This window comes from Phalacrocorax aristotelis, chromosome 3 (assembly GCF_949628215.1).
Source record: "Phalacrocorax aristotelis chromosome 3, bGulAri2.1, whole genome shotgun sequence".
NCBI lineage: Eukaryota > Metazoa > Chordata > Aves > Suliformes > Phalacrocoracidae > Phalacrocorax > Phalacrocorax aristotelis.
The window spans coordinates 124,747,557-124,770,083 of record NC_134278.1 but is presented as its reverse complement, the minus strand read 5'-3'; the positions used below and the strand labels follow the sequence as shown (position 1 = coordinate 124,770,083).

Below are 22,527 nucleotides of genomic sequence, written 5' to 3'. Positions count from 1 at the left end.
TAGAGCTATGCTTTCTAAGCAGCTCAGTACAATCTTTCATGAATCACAATAGCAAAATACTAGTTAGATGAGTTTTTACTGGAAAAGTAAAGAGAAGCAGAGAGAAAAGCACTCAACTGCAATCAGACGAATTGGGGAAAATAAGACAAAATAGTATTTTCTGCAGTTTGTTGTTGTTTTCATAAATAAACTAAGAAAACTCATAACATTTTTTTAATGTCATAAATAACCCAAATGGACATGAATCAGGATTAAAACAAACAAACCAAACCAAACCAAAAACAACCCAAACCACCAGCACACAAACAAAACAATAAGGGATTACTGAAAAGCAAACACAGCTTGTAGTTTTAGGTACTATTTACTATAGCAGCATGGTAAGTATTAAGCCACTCTACTCTCCAAGTATATAAATAATTGCAAAGTAATATCAAACGTACGCACATATAAATATACAGTTTAGGGAACTTTAACAACTGCTATTCTCTAAGCAGTGTAAAGTTTTCCATCTATTTAGTTATATATTTTAAAAGTAGCATTGTAAAAATCAGTCTTTAGCAATTCTGAAAATCCAGCAAACTCATTACAGTACAACTCATCTAGTTCACCTTTAAAATGGCAAATGTAACAAATGCCACCAACTCATCTCTTTTAAAGGAAAAATTCACATAGGATACAAATGAAACCACCTCCACAAAGAAAAGGCTCCTATAACTGAATTCAGGTAAACTTCATTTGTCTGTATTCTGCATTTCTGAATTACAGAAATTACCAACATGATCTGACTGAAAATATTTAGGAAGACAAAAACATTCTACAGAAGGATCCTTCAAGAATCTGTAATATGGAAGTCAAAACCTTTAATAAAAAAAGAACTACTACCAATGAATCAGAAATCAATATACTGAACTGCGCCATTCTGTCACAACTCTAAATGAGCCAGAAAAGGCATTAAGAGTTAATGACATTTAGACAGAAGATTAAGACAGCTGATCTACTATACAGCAAAGATTGCCAGAATGAACAAGGGAATTAGCTGTCAGGCAACAGCTGGTATTAAGTACAAAAAACCCATCCCTGATATACAGATTGCTGTGAATGTATAAGAAGGTGTCATTATCTGCTTTCCCTCTTTTAATAGCTTCTCTCTTAAGCATCTGTTACTGTTTTTTGTTGAAGAGAAGATATTGTATTAAGAGACACCTTCGATCTGACCTGTAACGGCCGTTTTTGTGTTCTTACCACTTGAAAACATACTGTATGAGAGCACCCTAATTGCAAGAATACGAACTGTTGACACACCGGGGGATTAGTGAGGACTATATTCTGTTGTAAACCTCTTTTTTTTTGGTGTGGCTGTCAAGAAACACTTTTTATTTTTTGCACTGGAACAGGAAAACCTGCCTGCTCCGTAAAGGAAATGAGAGATCACCTGCACAAATCCACTGATTACATGGTCCTGATCACCCCTGTTACTTCAGTCTCCTACTTCCAAAACTCCTCTCTGAAAGACTGAACAAGTCTTCCTCCTGTCAGGATCGTGCCCACTCAAGGGCAAAGCTGTTGCTGCGCGACGCAAGATACTTCCCATGTTACCCATAACACACCACTGTCCAACAGCAAAAGCTAGAAACCGCAGGTTTGTGATATACTTGTATGAAAATTAAATAGACGAATACTACTGGCAATGGCTGCGATATTTTGTCTTAAATCAAATAGACAGCTATGCTTTATATGTTCTTTTGCTTGCTCAGCTTATAAATATTCCAGCCTGGACCCTGTACAAACTTCGCCTGCCTTTTTTTTCTTTTTTAAATTAGATACACCAACTTCAGTGGCACTAACCATGACAAAGTCAGGAACACACGTATCTCTGGAAGATACACAAGTCTAATTCACAGCAGGGATGTCCGATTTGAAGTTCAAATTACAAGAGTAAAATCTAATGAACACATCAGATACCTTAGCTGATTATAAACAGAGTAACTTACCCTGATTTTTCTTTTTCTTCAGCATCCACATTTACGGTAGGATTTTCCACTTCTTTAACCTTCTCCTCCTCTTTATCTTCTAGTTTGGTTTCATCTTCAGTTTTGATTACATTTAAGTCCTTTTCTTGATCAGGCTGAGTATATGCAGAATCTGGCAAATTTTTTTTGTTTCCCTAGGATAATAAAACCTTTAGTTAACTTACAAGGTGAAATAAAAATACAAAGGGTGTAAGAACAGGCAGACAAAACACACTGAAGGTAAATGAGCAAAAAAATCTAGAGCCTAGGGCTTCTTCTAAAATAATAGCACCTCTGCTGTTTTTTCTTCTGAAAATCTCAAGCTAAACATAACGGACTTCGAAGTTGCAGCCAGTGCCCTAGCTAGTTTTGTCACAATGATATAGGCATGCATCTCTTAGACCTGAACTGCAAAGCCATCCCTAAGTTGAACACTTCACGGGGTATGTTTTCACTTAGGATGCAGACATATCAGTACTGGCCCACCGGGTATTCACCCCAGAGTTAGTACCAGCAGACAGACCAGGGCTGCCCGACACCTACACACAGAAGCATTACATTTGTGTTGCACACCGACATGAGGAGCCTACAGTGCTTCCAGAGCAAACTGCTAAGCCTGCACAGTGCAACACTTCAGCTTACCACTGAGGACTTCTTTTGCCAAAACCACTGGGTCAACATTTTGAAAATTTTTGAAAAGGTATGAACATTTGTCTCTCTAGACTACTGAACTACTGAACGTTAGACCACTGTGTGCATCATATGGCCCAGGTCTTTGTAGAGCTTCACTGGTTTCAGTGGAGTGGAGAAGTAAGAGCAAGATTTCTGAGGGCTTAAGCTTGGCTAAATGCAAAATAAAAGTATCAGCACTGTAGTTAGCTGTGAGCATGCATCACCTGGATCAGGAGAAAACTGTACACTAATTAGTCTCCCTTTGACCTGAGGGCCCCCCAAACAAGTGAAATGTTGCAGCTGCTTCCTAACAAGTCAGATATTTTGACATCATGATCCCCTAAAATAGGCACCTCGAGATGAACATGGCTCAAATGTGTTGTTCTGAATTGGGTTTAGAGCTTGTTTTTGTCTTGTTTTAAATCCATTATGGAGATTTCAATCTTCACACGAATTCATGGTTATCAACACACCACCAGACTTTATAAACAGAATATAACATGAACATTAAAATATTTTACCAGAACAGATGGCTTATCATTTTCTTTACTGTCATTATCATTCTCAGCTAACTTTTTCTCTTCTTGTTGTACTACTGCTACTTCCTCCTGCTTGCGCTCCTCCTTATCCACTTTTATTTCTTTTACATCCTGCTCTGGTTCTTCACGCATCTTCAATTCTTTTTCTTTTTCACAGTCTTTACAAGGCTTGCTCGTCACTTTCTCAGGCAATGCCATTTGAAATTCAATGTTAGCTGATGTACAATACTCTTCAAAACCATAGAGATATCTAGAAGAAAAAAATTGCTTGCGATAAGCAAGTTTGTTTCAAGAACAGGCTACCTAGCAGAAGCTAAACATGAACAGTATGTTTGAAGCCTAAAAATCCACTATATTTTAACCAAGAAGTTACGGACTTTATGTATATTACCACTACCGCAGGATCAGTTTGGTTCTTTTTAGTGCTGTTTTAGCACAGACTTCATAGTTTTATTACTTACTTTTTGTATGCACATTTAACATTATATCCTGCAGCTGAATTCAATACAGGGATTCCAAGATCTTGATAAACTTGCTTCCACACTGCTCCACTTTCAATCTGTTGAAGAAAATGAAGAAACGGTTTTTGAATTAACTCACTGACACAAAAAACCACTAAGTCGACAAAGTTTACAATTTTGGAAAATAATTATAAGTCACTTCCTCTGATCTATAAAATCAGTATTTATCACACACACAGTATTTCACTGTAATGCAAGCTGTAGTCTCATGTAACTACTTTCAGCAATTTAGCATTTTTGCATTTCTGTAAGCCACAACAGGCTCTCCTCATGAGGTCGTAATAAAGGAAAGAAAATACAAAGATCAGAAAAATCAGTACATCATTTTACTTTTATATTTGAAGTAATTCTTAACTATCAGAGCTACAATTTTAATTAAATTGGAAAGGAAAGATTCATTCGAAGCATTAACATCACTCAGCCCAAGCAGTACTGCACCAGATATAGTAGCAACCAGTCTTTCATTATGTCCTTAACAAGCCCTTGGTGTCGAAGTTTTGTGACAGTGTGATATGCTCATTTCTAACCATCTGTGAAGGTAAAGCAGATGTACTGCTATACCCAAGTGCAAGATCCTCTCTTATATATCAGAAAGATGTCACTGCACAAACACACCTCCTCAGTTGACAGGCTAAATTTATGGGAAGAAGTCCAAGGCTGTAACAGAATCTGCTTGGCCATGAATTCCATATGCTTCAGTTACTGCTCCAAAACCAATCCCACTAATCCTAGTCAGCACATTCATCTATATATTGCCCAGAAGAGATAGGAATTAATGGGCTCCCATCAGACCTTAAACTAGATCACTTGCCTGAGATTTTACTGAGCAATGACTCTCTTCACTTTTTGAGGTGACAACTTTATCAGACAAACATCTCTTGAAATATCACAAAAACACATATGCTGGCTGATCTTATACAGCAATAATTAAACATGCCAAGTAGATGTGTAATTTATTTAGAATCTAATTAGTTTCTGGTTCCTATTAAGGCATGTTTTTCAGAGCTACAGGGTGTCTTACATAGCTGTAGTGTTCAATTTTAACAAGTCTAAAGCTCCTGTGTAAGATTCTTCTTTATCACTACTTAAACAAGAATAAACTGCATCCTCAGATTTTCTGGCTCTGGAGTACTCATCATACTAATACTCACATTATCAAATCCTCCAAGCTTGTGTACAAGTCTGAATAATTTGAAGAGATTCAAATTTCTATATCCTAATACAGGTCGCTTGTTAATAGGAGTCCCTGTGAATAAAGACAGTTATTAGTGTTTTGAAATATCTTTTTCAGAATAACATGAAGTCCACATAATATGCACTACTACGCTATTAAATGCAGCATTGTAAACCCCTCCCTCTGACCACCTCATGCATCTGGTACATTCTCTTCATGAAACTAAACAAACTCGAGATGCTTAATAACCCACTTTTCCTGTAGTTCAGTCATGTAATTTAATTGATACATATGCATTCCTCCACGTATTAATGAAGATGCACAAATTATGCAACTTCTCTTGCTACCTATATTATATGTATTTTTATTTCATCTGCTGAAACAATTACATCTAAAATACCAGCGTAGTCCTTTCACTGCAATAAAAAAAACCTCCCCAGGAACAAATCCCACAGTGCTTCAAAGAGCTGAAACTTCCTATGCTATTGTACTAGCAGTAGCTAACACATTGTCATCTCCTGTAAACAGTTCCTCAATTCATCTTCACATGTGATTAAAAAGATACTAGTTATAATACTTATTTAAATATAAACACCTTCCTCCACAGAGATCATACTTTTCTTGCAGTGTACAAATACCTGGTAAAGATTTAATATAATAAATGGCATTTGCTTTTCAAACCATTTCATGCTATCTTAACTAATAATGCTCATGTATTTAAGCGATAAGGATTCACACAAGAGAACTAGAACAACAGAAATACTTTTTTCCCATGATCATAAGAAGTAGGGGCGGTGTTAAATTTTAAGTATTTTAAAGTTATTAAACTGAGCATATACATTAATATGATGATACTAAATGTTCGATTTAACACACTATACGTACACAGTAGAAAATATACTAGGATATATGAGATATTACCCATTTATTCCCAAAAGCAGGAATAAGCGACTGTATTTTAGGAGAAGAGTCAAGTCACAGACTTGTCTTCCAAATAGCAAGGAAGTGAGAAATGATGAATACAGTCTCACTGTTTCCAAAACTGAACTGCAAAGCACTACTGGTTTACAGACTCAACCCTTGAAAGTACTGCTAAGCAATACATCTATCTTCAGCTTCTACAAGTCGAAGATTAAAACGTCTACCTCTGTCTTCCATGAACTTGTATAATTGCTGAAGAAAGTTCTCTCGTTCTTCAGGAAATGGCTCTATTTCCTCCTGTTGAAAGTAATGCACACAAGAAAATCATCATCATTTTGTGTTACAGTCCTTCATTAAGAAACATAGGGCAGTGGTAAATTAGGTTGAAATGTTCAAGTTTGTTTTACTGTAGTCAGCAACAGGATACACAAAGAGAGTCAGCAACAGACAGATATGCTCTCAGCGCTATGCCACATGGAAGTAAGTTTTATAAACTACAGTTTTACAATAACTGTAAAGACACATTGAAATTGGATTTTTGATTGATCACTGAAGTATCATAAGTGATATCATAGATCAGGATGTATTCTCAATTTTCTCCATTTATACAGAAAGCCTGGGAGACACCACTAGTAATGATCAAGAAATTATATCAGAAATCTCAGGTCTATTTCTACTGCAGTTAAGTGACTCCATGATGCCTGGTTACACTATGTCACTTTCAGAGATGAAGTGCTTGCACTTTCTTAGGAGTTCTAATCCACAGTACTGGCAAACCACAATGGCACTGCACGCACACTGCCGTGAGGTACCGGCTGACCGCGTGGTGAGCAGGATCAAACCCAGAACTGAAATAACAATGGATATTTTGGATGTTTAATTTATTACTCTAATAAACCTTTGTATTAGATTTACTTAGATTAATAGAAAGTGGAGTTTCATAAGAAAGCACTATGGCTTATTTGATAACACCTCAGTTTCCTTAGGAAATGCAATGTGCCACAACCAGCAGCAGTGAGATACTAGTATGATCAGAATTCTTAGGAATTCTGATGACTAAGCTACTTCAAAACAATATGCCAAATGAGTTGATTAATTTTCTGCATAAGTTTTTTAATACTACCTGTAAAGTTTCCAATAATAACTAGAAGTTATTCAGTAAATCTAAAAGAAATTATTTTTCATTAGTGTATTTTCATTCCATGTTTATCTTTTCTGTTCTTCAACTGTCTCCTTGTACTAAATATTAAAGCTTCACCTTGAAGCAAGGAGACAAAATGTGTTGTCTTTAAAGTTATATAGCAAGACAGTTGAGAAATCAATAGACACAGAATATCATTATTCAACACAACGGGGCAGGGGGGGAACCATCCCCCCCCCAAAAAAAAACCAAACAACCCAAAACAAAAACCAAACAACCCAAAACAAAAACCAAACAACCCAAAAACCCCACAATAGCTGAAGCTATTTAATAAAGAGAGGGATGGCTAAAAAGAAGCCCAAGGAAGGCTGTAACTATTACAGAGCAAACAGGCAAAAAAATTAATAACTGGTATTCACAATATGCTGAGACAGTTTTCATTTAAGTATAAATACCAACCTGCCTGCAAAGGCAATGCAGGAGGAAAGTCTCTATGAGGGGCATTACATGATGAGCATCTACCTGATACCTAGTACACCACCAGAGCTCAGACCAGGCTACTTCAGTGAGCAAGAAGGACAGGATGGGTAGAAAACTATAACCATTATACTAAATACATCCTCACAGGATGGGGGCATCAGAATTCTAGCATATCTAGCAATTCTTCACTGATAGGTATGAGGTGATGCTGCAACACTGCATAAGGTGCAGACAAACACCTGGTTAAGAACATTTGCATTTCACAGGCAAAGGTGCTAAAGGAGACACTGCTAGCAAGCAAAGGATTCAGCTTGTGATCACAAAACTTCAATATAACCATACAGCACAAGTGACCTGAGTGGAACAGATACAGTTTTGGAGTTTGTTTTTGTTTGTTTTAATCTCACATGACAGGTACCTGGAAAGGACTTTTACCAGCATACATAGCAAAGAGATCATGAGCACCTGCTCAGGTTTTCATGTTCCTCACCAAACAAGACAACACTTGCCATAAGAAAATGCTCCCACGGAGCATTTGGCAGGTGTGGAGGTGGCATGGCGGGTGTCACTGAACTAAAACTTCAGGAAACCCAAAGCTTTTAAGAAGGAATGTATGCTTTTTAAATATAATGGGAACTACAATACAGGTGATGAAGAAGCCAAATAAAACACTGCACCACTTTTTCTTCACCATAAGATCCAATGCCTGAGGAGTACTCTTATGTCTCAAATGTGATAATCCACAATGTGCCAGAATGGACAATGGACACTCCTTATTCATTTTCCCAAAATGGACAAACCAGCTTTCTATGGAACTGTGCTAAGGGGGAAAGCTGAAGAACCTGCAAGCCTCTGAAAAGCATTTTCACTTTCTCAGAATCTCTACAAAATCAGTACAGAGTATACTATTATATATGAGCCAGGACTGTGCCCTTGTGGCCAAGAAGGCCAACAGAACCCTGGGCTGCATTAAAAGGAGTGTGGCCAGCAGGTTGAGAGAGGTTATCCTCCCCCTCTACTCTGCCCTAGTGAGACCACATTTGGAGTGCTGTGTCCAGTTTTGGGCCCCCGAGGTCAGGAAGGATACGGAACTGCTTGAGCAAGTCCAGCAGAGAGCTGCCAAGATGATCAAGGGACTGGAGCATCTCTCTCATGAGGAAAGGCTGAGAGACTTGGGTTTGTTCAGCCTGGAGAAGAGACGACTGAGGGGGGATCTCATCAATACTTATAAATATCTAAAGGGCGGGTGTCAGGATGATGGGACTAGGCTCTTTTCATTAGTGGCCAATGACAGGACAAGGGGCGACAGGCACAAACCAGAACACAGGATGTTCCTCCTAAACATGAGAAAAAAACTTCTTTCCTGTGCAGGTGCCAGAGCAGTGGCACAGGCTGCCCAGGGAGGTTGTGGAGTCCCTTCCCTGGAGACATTCAAACCCCACCTGGACATGGTCCTGTGCCCCCTGCTCTGGGTGTGCCTGCTCAAGCAGGGGGGTTGGACAAGATGATCTCCAGAGGTCCCTTCCAACCCCTACCATTCTGTCATTCTGTAAGATCTGTTAATAATCTCTGAACACTTATGGAATCTCTTAAATAATCAAGAAGCTAGATGACAAGGTTTCCTAGATAATGATTTGAAGCAGGCATGTCATACTCTGTCAACTTTGCTTATTCAAAGTTAGACAACCATAGTGCTAGTGGGTCACTCTGCAGTCTCTAATGTCACAAATGTAAAAGAAATTGGCTTATATGTATGATAATGAAATCCGAAAAAGCAGCAACATTCTTTTTGCAACACAAAATTCACACAGTATTACAGCCCAGCACTTGAAGAGAGAGTCTTTGTCAACTCTTTTACCTAGTGTCAGATTTAGTAAAGGAAAGGAAGGCTGTTTTCCAGTCTCTTCCATTTGAAGAAAAAAAAAAAAAAAAAAAAAGGAAAGTATCTCCTCTTCTTAGAAGAGAAGCAGAGAGGATTTGCATGTCAACTGCTACCTATATAGGATAGAAGCATTTATATATCTACATAGATATATGTAGATATGAGATATATATAAGCATCTATAAATCTATAGGAGTGTGTGAAAATATAAATTTATATAGGATAGGAGCAATAGTATATATGAAGGCTGCAGTGACATATGTAAGAGCTGCTTTTTTTTGTTTATTTTTTCTGGTTCATGGGTACCAGGACCACATGGATGGACTGGGGGCCACCAGTGAGAATTTTTCATGTCCTGTAAAGCACTGGTACAATCTGCAGATGAATAACAAATTCCCGAGAGCAGGCCCACGGGTCCTGTTTGAGAAGAGATGCTGCTTGATAGCCAGGACGTTACAGGTACAAACTAATTAAGTGTTGCCTATGTTAACATGTTAAATGTTCCCAAATGTTAGAAAGACCTACTTTAATATTACAGTCTTGCTGATTTTTATCAGCTGTGTATCTATGCCCTTTACTAACTTGACTTGCCTCTTCCTCACTGCTGTTGTCCTCTTTTTCTTTCTCATCCTCTTCCTCTTCTTCAGCTTCACTGCTGGAGCTGTCTTCTTTCAATTCTGTTTTCCAGTTACTAGGAACAGTTCTGTTTTTACGGAATTCAAGGGCTTGGTCAAAAGCTGTAAAGGGACCAGCATTTGTTAGCACAGCAGGAAGTATCAGTTCAACCAAACATTTTAATCAAAAAACAGTATTAAGGGGCTGAGAGGTGGGGAAAAGAGGGAAGGACTGCTAATTAACAATTCCACCCCCAAATTCAAAGAACCTCAACAACCACCCCATGTTGTCCATCCTTATTTGTCTTACCCAGCCAAATTGGCCTAGCATTCTCGGCACATCAAATTAATCAGAGCTATTATTAAGATTATTACTATGTTAGTGTCTACAGACACAAATAAGGACCTTCTGTATTAGGTCATATATAAAAATTTAATTGAGTGAACCTCTATTCTATTTTTTGGGTTTTTTTTTGTTTGGGGTGGTGTTTTTTCATTATTTCCTCTAGATTTTCAGAAGAGTTCTCCTTCAATATAGTATGCCATAGGAAAAGACCCTGTATTTTAGCATTTTTTAATTTGGTCTAATTTATGTAACAAAGTAAACACATACATGTTTTCTCATAAAGTTATCTTTACCTTGTTTTAGCAAAGCATCAGGCTTTGGTGAAGTTTCACTAATCTCCCGAACATCTTTTCTTGGCACAGAAACACTAGATAATTTAAAAAGTGTTAAAAAATATTTTAAAGCTAAATTAACAATATAATACAGAGCTATCACTAAGAGTATAACACTTACTAAACATACAGAAGAAGCATATAGAGTATATCTTGACATTTCTGTAGTGTTAGTCTGGTACAGTATTAGTCAGTTAGTAGATTAAAAACAAAACTTCTGCATAAATTTGGTTAGACCATCCATATGCATTCACTGCATGTTAAAGAAAGCATTCTTCTTCTGCTAACAGGCAGTTTCTGGAATCTCTCAAATACATACTACTTAATAAAAATCTCATGTTAACTACTCAACCACAAACAAAACCCTACCTTGCTTAAAACATAAACGAGTATCAGACTATTGAGTCCTAATTTCGGCTTTTCACAACATCAGTATAAATCGTCAGTATGAAATAAAAGACTTCCCAATTGAAAGAACAAAGCACTCCTTCATTCCTACTGTGCCTATATCCAAGGAAGCAAATCTGAACTGCTGCTTTGGGGATGGGGGGGTACGTGCTTGTGCGTGCACATGCTTATCTGTGTTTCTCCAGTGACGTGCACTGATGCCTGAATAACTAACGGCAAAGCGATGGCCTAGACTTACTTAGTAATTAAACCACAATCAAAACTGTTGAATATTTCAATATCCTTCCCGCAAAAGCATTCTGTTAAATTGAACCAAGCAGAATAAACATCTGCAACTTTTAAAATAAAAACTAAAACCTAGAAAAAAACCCTCTATTGTCATCTATCAAGCCCCTTCCCTGATGAACATGAGTTTAAGAACACAAAGATCCTTATTTCTACTGCAAATATTATACAGTCTGGTTTTCTAGGTTTCTCTATTTTCTTTCCTGCTTTGAGTAGTATTACAGCTCTTTTCAAAGAAAGTAACAATACACAGTTGTAGCCTAGACTGAGACAAACATAGCCTTACTATATCAAAAAAGAAAGATAATTTCTGTGTGTGCATGTAGTCTACGTGCGTGTGGTGTACATGCATACATGCACACACCGCCACCCACCCCCTTCTGTAGCTGGATAAGCTTATGGCCATATCTCTGAAAAGCAGTGCTCTATTCCAACCAGAGCAGGAAAGAGTCTCAGGCCATGCTTGAAGTCACAAAATACTGCTTTGTTTGCCACCATTGTAACAATGAAGTTAAAACTAACACAGATAGGTTTATGCACCCCATTACTAATAATTACAAAGTTCAAGACTAATTTCATCACAATGTAGGGTGTTAACAGTCTTCTGAACATCAGAATAATCTTGGCAGAAACTTAACTGAGCTTACTGATATTATTAATACTTTACCCAACACATCTCATACTATGTTTGACTTGACTGGTATAGCTTTTATTCAGTTATCAGCCTCTACATTCCTACTCACAATTTGCCATCCTTGAAAGAGCGAACGAGAATATTGTCTTTTTTCACTGCAATATCATCACTACAATCTGGACAAACGACCTGCAAAGATATTACAAATGGAAAGTTTAGAGAGAAGAAGGAAAAACAAGAGAGTAAGAGTATATACTAATGCTTCTCAAAAACCTTTTGGGCTCATTTCTCTTTAGTGACACTGAGATGAGAGCAACTGAGATCCCTCAAAAACACAGGAGTGATGACCTCCTGAGATTACCGAATGCATGAGTTCATGCTTGGTTCCTGGAGGGAACTGACAGCTGTTGCCAGAGATGTAAGACAGCATTCCGACAAAAGTTAAGTACCTTTCATGCCACTACAGCTTATTCTACTCCTCATCCTAAAAGGACAGAGCTTCCACCAAGTGCTGCCACCTGAGTTAAAGACCTCTTCTGAAAAACTTACAGAAATTGCAAGGATGCAATCACCCACAGTTTCAAAAACAAAGGCATACAGGATTTATGAAATGCAATTTTATAATGGAGGTTTCATAACTTATCTACCTAGAAGAGGAGCGTGCCTTAAGTACAAGTATTATGATAGGTTTTTTAATTCAAGAAGTAGACTAATCAAGTCTGCCACTTAAATAACTTTTAAAATTATAGCAAATACTTAATATGTTGTCTAAGTTGTGTTAAACTACTACACAAGTTGCTAATTAAAAAACTCCAGGAATTTAATAAAATATACATATTGTATTTCCAGAGTTATAGAACAGAAAACCAACCCCCTCCTTCACTCACTTCTCTCAAAATGTGTATACTTTCCGGAAAGTTAAGAAAGTTCTGGCTGCTACAAAACCCCAAGGAGCAGCAAGTGACTGCATCCCTAATTCAGCCCTGGTAAATATCTCCCCTCTCTTACACCAACTGCTTTCAGTCCTACTTTTTCCACCAAACACACAAAGATAGTGCATGACAAAACTTTTTTTTCCTCCTTACATAGGTCACCAGCTATGTAGCATTTTAAAAAGTGAAAAGCTCGACCTGATTTGGAAACAGCTGCGTATCAGAGCATAGCCTAAATATGCTTCACAAGAAAAAAAAAACAAAAAAACAAAACTTAACAGCCTAAGTCTCCAAATTCAATGCATTCTACAGTCTCCAAAGAAATTACTTCACAAAACTACAACTTACTAACTGAAATGCAGTTTGAGATATAGTTTGCAAGTGTTTTAATATCAATGTAAACGACAGTGATTATCCTCCCCCTTTTGAAAGAGAGATGCAATCTCCTAGCTCTCTGAAGACTGAAAAAGGCCCTTCTAGCTTTAGGTATTGGTTTTCTAGAAGCATCAAGATCTTAGTAGTCAGAAACCTATTCAGAGGTTGGAAAGCAACTTATCACAACCTCATCTAGTGCCTTTACATCAAGCAAATTCACTTCAATTTTCCTGAATCAAGTTTTCTGAATTTCCTTGCAAAACAAACTCCACTGGAGTCACAGGAGGATGAGAGAGATGATCCTGTGTAAACTCAATTTTCTGAAAATGCTGCAAGCAGATTTCCTTACTGCACCTTCCAAAAGCCTTTAAGTACACATTAAAACTAAGCAATGCTGTAAGGCTTACTAAATCACACTCTCTGACATAAGGAGCAACTGCCAGGCCTGTTTACAATTACAGTTAGCTATTGCTCTCAACCCACCCCCAAAAACAACCCAACAACAACAAACACCAAAAAAACCCACATGCTTGCAGGAATAAAACTATGTAGTCAGTCACCAAGTCTTCAGAATAATTTTTATCCAATTTCGACCTCTACAGTTTTACATTTATAAGTGACAGGCTATCTGGTTATAGGACTGATATCCTAAAGTCATCAGTTTCCACTACTAATCTTAACTGTTATTTGCTGTAAAGGTTTAAACTAATCCCTGAACTTCTTTTCACAAAATAAACTTACACAATGCCCTCTGCTTATACACAAAGCCTGTCTGTACACAATATCATTAATAACAAAAAAAATTCTGGGATACATATTTGTCAGAAATTCCAACCTGAATTTTCATTTCATTATTCACATAATTACAGTGAGCATAATGTAAAGTTAAAGAAAAATTTATCAGTAATAAGATAAAATTACGTTATTGATACAGTAGAGGTAACCTGCTTACAAGGTAAAAGAATTGAGAGGCATAGGTAAAAGGGAGGGGATTTAAAAAAATATATAAAAGGCTATTTGGGGCATAAATCTATTGTTTGGCACAACCTTTCAGGTTAAATGCAATATGGTGTTTATTTGCAGAGCTATAAACCTGATTACTAAAATAACAGTTAATCTAGGAGAAGCTATTTCGGAGTTAACGAGCTCCACCCTCACACTTTATCTCCCCACTGCTTCTCATTCATTGCAGGAAGCTTTCCACGAAGAATGAGCTATTCCAATCTCCAAATGAAAGCCAAAGAAATAACAGTGTGTATCTTTAGTATACCTTGGGAGAATAAGCAACAGCTCAGTTAATCTTTAAGGTCTGACCCACAGCTATCCTCAGTAGCACTACATTAGTCACATGCAAGCCCAATACCTACCAGAGAGGCTGCCATGGAAACTGCTATCCATCATGTGCATGACCAGAAGGACTAACCCAATAGGGTGACATAAAACAGCTCAAGCCAGTCTAACTGACCACTTCTCAGAGTGCAACTGTGAGGTAGGCAATATTGCATCAATCTTCGTGACAGCTTTCAGTAAAGGAACGGCTCAATTTTCTTGTCTATTACTGAAAACCTCTCTTAAAGCTATATGTCATTAACATGATACATCCTTGCCATATACTCTGCCCTCTCCCTTGCTGTAAAAGAGACTTCCATGACTCATTCTCTTCCACCAACTTTTCCAAAAGGAAGCCTGCTGGAAAGCCTCTGGACTGCATTACACGACACAGGAAGTGACAAGAAGAAAGTTGCAGCTGAAAGCTATTACACAGACTAAGAGGAGTTAAATGTTGCTCTACGCCATCTTTTCTAAAGCTGGGCACAAGTCTTCCTGAAATTAGATAAACATTTTAAGCTTTCATTGTGAGGGAGAAATTATTCAAATATTTTAGATTAATAATAAAAATTAAAAACCATGGTACTAGAAAGTACCACATATGGAAATACATTAATTTCCAAGTATATCAGTAAATCTATATGCAATCCTTAAACTAACAATAACATTTAATTAAAAGCTTCTTTGTAAAAAGTGTCTTCAAAACAGTATAAAGGAAGACAGAAAAATTTTTGTACTAAAAGACTACAATGTTATTTTAAAGGAAATTTACTGGCAATTCTCTACTACCTACCACAACAACAAAGAAAAAACATTTGATTTTATTATCAAATGTTTTTATATTGAACCTAGAAAAATAGTATCTATGTAATCACTAAACTTCCCCTCTTTGCACTTCTTTGTACTGTCTTCCTTGATAAAACTCGGTAGTTCAAAAAAATGACATACAATAGCCTAGGAAAAAAGCCCTGAAATTTTACTTCAGTAGAACTAAATATACTGCTGAGCTAGAATTAGGTCAACAAGCTTTGACTGTTTGGGAAAAACTAAGCCATGCAGGCAATCACTTTCTGTAAACAAACATTTACATATATAATATTTCCTTTGACTATTATGATACAGTCCAATTTGAAGAAACATACTAAGTTCTAATAACAATATATATAGATAAATCCTTCAAAAATTAAAAAACCCACCTCTTTTTGTGCCTAGAAAATGAAACTACAAAATTAAAATACAGATGAAACTCTTACCAAGGCTGGAAACCACAGAGCTTTCTTTTTATCCACACTGAAGCAGTCCACACACACAACTTTTCCTAACAGCTCGTCACTTTGTTTCCTATCATCTTCATCTTCATCGCTGGAAGAGGATGAAGATTCTTCTTCAGGACTAAACAACAGAAAAAGACTTAAAACTCAACTATTCAAAACTTGTCTATTATAATTACAGGAGGTCCAAAGCTAATTGTCAAAGCAGCGTAAAAAATAGTGACTTGAATTGCTTGTTAAATATTTTAGGATAAAAATTAATAGAAGTATATATAAGGACATTATAATAACTCAAACATTACTAAGTCAGAAATGCCCATCTACATGTAGTACATGCAAAAACCAAACAAAATACCACCACGCATCCATGTGGAGTAATAAAAACGCACTCTCAGGACATTCAAAATGAGTATTCTGCCCTAGTATTCTGCACTGTTCAAAAATACTGTTGCAGTTGTAGTTTTGGACTTACATTAAGCTTAACTGTTTTGGTTTTCCTCTTAATTTCTCTATGCTTTTACTTTAACAGCCATACGGGCTAAAAAGCTATTTGAGAGAGGACAAATCTCTGAAGAAGCATCAGCTATGAAGATGAATAGCAAAGAGAAAAAGAAGTCTATTTACCCTGAAACAGTTCTTTAAAGATGTGCAGTGAAGCATTTCAATGACTGCTTCAATTTCACATTGAATGAAGTGGTAGAACATAAGTAGATGGGCAAAGGTGAAAAAACATTTTGATTAAAAAGGGTTCTGGCTCATTGTTTTGACTGTTCCCATACAAAGTTGCACATGGTTTTAATGATATAGGGAGTCTAAATGTACAAAACTACTTCAACTAAAATTACCTGCAACCAATTTAAAAAAAAAAAACCAACCACCAACCCACACCAAACCACAACCCCAAAACCCCCAACACTCCTGGCTCTCTCTAGATACGTAACTTTTTTTACTAGTCACTTTGAAGGTTAGCTCTCAGAAAATACACAGCATGTTCAATGAGCACAACAAGCAGAATTTTAAAATCTATCTCCCATTTTTCACAAGACTACTTCTGAGCACAAAGTTCAATATTAACAGAAGACTCACAGTTAGCATTTGTCTAACAGAAGACATCTAATTTACAGTCGGAGGTGAATTATTACATTTTCCTCACCCTGATTTTATGTCCCCCAACATCCTTTTTAAAAATAGTGATTTCTTTTAAAATACAGTATTCAAGTCCTTCAGGCTGCTTTCTGGGGGTTGAGAACCTCTTGTGGGAAAAGAAAGAAGGCAAGGACTAGAAAGAAAGCCAGGACTATTTTAGACAGACTACAGTCTAGCTCAGTTATACCAGTATCTGTGCAATTTGTCTTTTTACTCAGTTCAGTTGGTATTAATCACAAGATAAAGATGAGTGTGTTGTTTCTGCCATAATAATGCCCTGTACATTTAGGGAAACAGAGAAAACAACCCAGTCACAGACACAAAGGATGCTGCAATCACATTCTCTGTGGTATTTCCCAGCTTTTTCCTTTAATACATCACAAATAAGTAAATCAATAATTGAGTAAATTTATAGTACCTCTATATTTACAGGGACATATTTATTTCAAGCTATCAAAAAGAGCATGAAAGGGTAATCCAAGCATGAAAACTCCCTTCCCACAGCCGCCACTACCACAACAAAACTTTAAAAACAAAAACAAAAAAAAACCCAAACAGCCCCCCCGCCCCCCCAAAAAAACCCAACCCACCCACAAACAACAAAGAAAAAGTCAGTGGAGTATCTAACACTTTTTTCAAGATCACATCTACCAAGAATTCTGGCACCTAGGAAATCAAGTCACTACTCTTGAACTTTGTTTTTCTATGATTAAGCTTTGCTGCAAAACATTATTCTGTTCACCTATTTCAAAAAGCACTTCAGAGACCTTGTAATGAGAAACCAAAGGTCTACGTGAGGATTGTAATACCTTCTACAAAGACTTTGTATCAGCTGGACAAAGACTGCATTGTAATGGTTTTAGTTTGAGTCCAACACATTTATAATACTAAAATTCTACTTCTGAATATAGCTTAACAACACATTTCCACTTCCTCTTTCTTTTTTTACTTAAATAACAAAAACAAGAAAAAACCTCTTGCCTCTATACAGTACTATTTCCAATACTGGTTACGTGAAGACTTGTTTTAGTTCTTTCATGCAACAACACACATCAAACTGAATTTCAGTCTGAGTGCTAAGCAACACTTTTCACATAGCTTCCTGTTTTTCTGAGTAAGAGAAGCCTGAACATACACTAATAAAACTCCACACTCTGTGAAAGCTTCAGAATCACACACAGATGGCATAGATATAAAGACATTAAACTTACATATGATTGGATCTCCGTCCTCTGTTTGTTTTCTTTCCTATAACAGGAGTCCCAAAGTGTTCAGGATTTGTGAGTGGAAGCTGATCTAATGTCTGTTGAAATGGAAAAATATATATACATACACTTATACAAAACAGAGCATACGTTATTCTCCAAACCGTAAGTTTGTATAATCTGGTTAAAGTAATGTTTGTCAATAGAGAGACTGTCTTATTACAAAAGAAATACAGAAGTACAGCCGAGGCATCACTGCTTTAATTTTAAAAAGTAATATGTTTTGTTTTGGATTTTTTTCCAGCACTTTCTCCCCACCTCTGAATAATTAACTTTTGTCCAACACAGATAGACAATTCTTCCCAGAAATCCTGCCTTTGGACACAGAGAATTAAGTATCAGGTATTCTGCTGACGTGGGAAAGCCCATCTCTACACGATGAATTTCAGCAGAGTCTGACTGTCCTATCACCAGACTAAACACCCAGTCATCTACTTATAAGTAAACAAAGGTGCTCTATGAAATGAAACTGCAAGATAACTCAGTAGCAGCAAACATAAGTTAATGGTATTTTTGTTAGCAATTCATAATCTGATATAGGAGAGGAAGATTCTGAAACAATTTTGAAGAGGTTGCTCTATTGATAATTGAGAGGGTGCTACTTGACACAGTATCAGCATCAAAACAAAAAGAGAGGGAGCGAAAGAAAGAACTTTCTCCATTCAGGGAGAATGCTAAGACATCAACAGAAGGATTTATGGAAATGCAGTATCTTCTTTTTGTGGCTGCTGTTACCTGTTTAAATTATTTGAAGGTTCCTGGTACAGAGGTTTTTTTATACAGGCACTTGTTCTTTGAAAGACAGCATAAAGCCTTCCAAAGCAAACATGGTCCTCTGAATTACACTTCTGAGTCATATATGACTTTTTAAACATGAAACACCAGCAGGAATCTCAAAAGTATTCTGTGTCAGAGACTACGGGACAGAGAGACAATAAAACTGCCTTTTTAAATCTTGAGGTAAATGCATGATCACTTCTGAGTGTGATAGACACCCTAAAAGATCCCACACGCTTGGGAAGTCACACACAAAGCTAAAGCAACATGACACAAGACAATGTGGCACTGGTCTAATTACAAAAGAAAGTGGTGATGCATTTTTCCCTGAATAGCTATGCAATCATGAGGTAATTATCAGAAATGCACAACATGTGTTTCATTGAGGGCTGGTGACAATGAATTGTCTATCAGTGACTTCTGGCAAGACATCAAAAGCTAAGATATGGATGATGATAAAATAAACAGTAGGAGTCACCTGGAATGTAAAGTTTCTTTGAATTTGACAAAATAATCTGAAGTTACTCTTGTTCAGCCAAACAGGATGCAAAGAAATATATATAGACTAAAATTTTCAACCTGCTTACTACAAGGTAATACTCCTGAAACCTATTAAAATAGTATTTATGGAACAGAAGTAATCTAGTTTTCAGGAGTGCTAATCATTAATAACAAAGAGTTAATTGAAGAAACAACACAATCTTTAAAATTATGGCATTTATATCTGAATCCAAATTTAGGCATCTAATTAAGGCCCTCTTCTCTACATGCCTTTAATCCTGACTTAGGATTCTAGAAGGTATCTGAACCTTCACAAGAATGCAGTAAGCAGCCAACAAGCTCAGCTGACTACAATAAAGTATATTTATGTGGAGCAAAATCCCTGCCTTCAGTAGCTTTCCAATAAGCTAATATGTTTACATAAATCTCCCCATCAGTCCAGCTTGTCTACATAATAAGGAACAACCCTCATTCCAAAGTTCCAATTATTTAAAAGTTGCTACAGATGTCTGTATACTTTAATATGCAAACCACCTTTGACATGACCCACCTTAAAAATACTGATGTCTTCAAATTAATAGGTAATAGCAATTTATAATTTGCCTTTTAAAAGTACTGAACTTTCAAGTTTGAGCTATTACAAATTGCACTTGATCATCTACCTAAAATCCAACATAACTCAATTATGTCCAACGATGTACATTGATTCTTTCATTTACCATGTTTTTTTTTCTAATGAATACTTACAGATAATTTTTTTAATATAAAGCAAAGTCATTGTGTGATCGCTGTTTTTTGTGTGATCTACAATCTGTGAACCATTAATAATACAAAAATGAAAATTATGAAATGCTGATTTTATTTCTTAACTTACAAAATTGCTTTTCTTGATTTAAAGAAGAATAAGCCAGACTCTGTAGACTGTATTTTACATAATCCCCATTTTTAGCAGCATGGATGTACATAACATACTGAAGACAGGGGTACTAAAAATATCACTTTTACATTTTTTTAAAATAAAAATTGTTCAATTACCTCGCTTTCAGCAAAATGTCTTTCTCCTTTTAAACACAGGGAAGAGCGTCTAAGAGTCTTCTCATCACCATCATCAAATACTGTTACCGGGTAAGAAGTGAGGCAAGGGAAAAAAGAAACAGATTATTTTTTTTATATCAGGATATCAGTAAGTGCTTGATTTAGGTTTCAGAAAGAGATGTATGTTCCTGTCCTTAAAACAAAGCTGTACCTGAATACCGCTGCATACCCAGTAAAGGATTTGCACAGATCGATCAAATACATTAAGCTGCTGTCTCACCGTAGCTACTCCACGATTGCATATGTTAAATGGAAACTTAAGTAATAAGTAGTTGAGCAGGCAATAGACAGATGAGGACACAAATTAAAAATCAACGCAAGCTAGGATCAAAAAACTATTATTCAAACATTTTCAATTTTTACACAACTTTATTATATAACCAAAACTCCTACAATAGTCAAATGGAGCTATGCTTATTATGGAGAAACATAAACTGATATTTTGAAGAAAAAAGTTACAGTTTAGTGTTATATGGAAGTTCAATATCTTTCTTTAATGACTTCATTCAACTCTGCTAAAACCAACAGTGATATCAGCCTAAGGAAGATGACAATCAAAGTGCAGTGCATCATCAAAACCAGCTGTAGTGACAAAACTGCGGAGCTCCTGGTTTCTAGACCTTCTACCACCTCTGCTATCACAACGCCAACTGGAAAACAAGTCCATTAATACAGTTGACTTCAGCTACATACTTTATCCTTTTGAATCCTGAAATGCACTGCACACGTTCATGGTGGGGTCTTCAGAAGCTGATAAACCGGTCATGTAAAAAGTAAGCTTTTGTCAAGTCTTCTACAGGTACTTAACAGAAGAAAACTTCGTGGCAAGTTTCAACCCTTGGGCTATGCTTATACAATTCAGTGAGACAAGAACTGCCTTCCTCTCCCCTCCCCAACAGTGGTAACGATTATATTCTTGTCCCGACACTGCACTGACCTTGGAGACTTTTGTGGGCACAAAACCCACGCCAAGATCAGATGAAAGATATTACACTGAAAGTTAAAAGTTTCAGGAATTTCTTAACATCTCTTTCACCTTCATTCAAATTTTCTCTTCTGTCCATCAACTGCTGAGCCTGACTCTGTCAGTCTCATTAGAATTCAATCATGGTGGAAAAGTGCAAATACGTAAAGACTTCGAAAAAACGAGTCAAAACGACGTTAGGAGAATGGCTGTCAGCCAGCAAAAGATGCCTGGCAAGATTAGAGAGATTAATTTTCTGCCACGTCTGGCTTTTAAATAGTGGGTGCTATACTCTATTTTTGACATTTACTAATTTTAATAAAAATATACAAAAAGCAACAAGGCACATCAAAATTCTTGACTAGTATTTATTTGATATGAAAGTAACTTTTACCTTGTTCTGAGAATTTTTCATCCCTATATAAAATTCAGTACTTTTGATGAACAAACTTCCCCTTGTGACTACCATTCCCCAGTCAGTGTTTTATACTACAGTAATTGTTCAGTACTGTTTAATGATAAAGTAACAGTTATAGACACGCATCTGTCATTTCAGAATTTGCTGAAAAGTGTCAAGGACAAGAACTGCACAAGAAAACGTGTAGATATGGAGCTGCATCTCAAATGGTCAACACATAATTACACTCCCCCTTGGTTAACTGAAATAGAAGGCAGCATGTTTCTAATTCAGTTTGTGTTAATTAACATAACAGTCTCCTTACATAATGACAGATTAAAAATCTATCCACTTCAAGGGATAAGCTGACTACAACAGAGGTAAACCTATTCAGAGCTACGTAGGTAGCCACATTATGTATCCTATGTGGTAATCTGCTCGTGGCCTCTTCCCTGCCAGTGGGATTCTTACTTAATCTTGTTCCATAAAATGAGCACACTCAAAGGAAAAGCTTCAC

General features: G+C 36.6%; 1 protein-coding gene across 4 annotated transcripts in view; it reads right to left on the bottom strand.

Moving 5' to 3' along the window:
* ARID4B (AT-rich interaction domain 4B) overlaps window positions 1–22,527 on the bottom strand; it is a 91,638-nt gene that overhangs the window by 29,842 nt on the left and 39,269 nt on the right. For all 4 annotated transcript variants that reach the window (XM_075089448.1, XM_075089451.1, XM_075089452.1 and 1 more), the window contains exons 6-16: window positions 20,590–20,669; window positions 18,223–18,314; window positions 15,848–15,986; window positions 12,068–12,147; window positions 10,593–10,666; window positions 9,931–10,076; window positions 6,061–6,133; window positions 4,893–4,987; window positions 3,682–3,779; window positions 3,203–3,470; window positions 1,992–2,164 (exon numbers count right to left, since the gene is read on the bottom strand). In XM_075089448.1, the coding sequence (XP_074945549.1) occupies window positions 1,992–2,164; window positions 3,203–3,470; window positions 3,682–3,779; window positions 4,893–4,987; window positions 6,061–6,133; window positions 9,931–10,076; window positions 10,593–10,666; window positions 12,068–12,147; window positions 15,848–15,986; window positions 18,223–18,314; window positions 20,590–20,669 (1,318 nt within the window). The remainder of the gene's footprint in view (window positions 1–1,991; window positions 2,165–3,202; window positions 3,471–3,681; window positions 3,780–4,892; window positions 4,988–6,060; window positions 6,134–9,930; window positions 10,077–10,592; window positions 10,667–12,067; window positions 12,148–15,847; window positions 15,987–18,222; window positions 18,315–20,589; window positions 20,670–22,527) is intronic.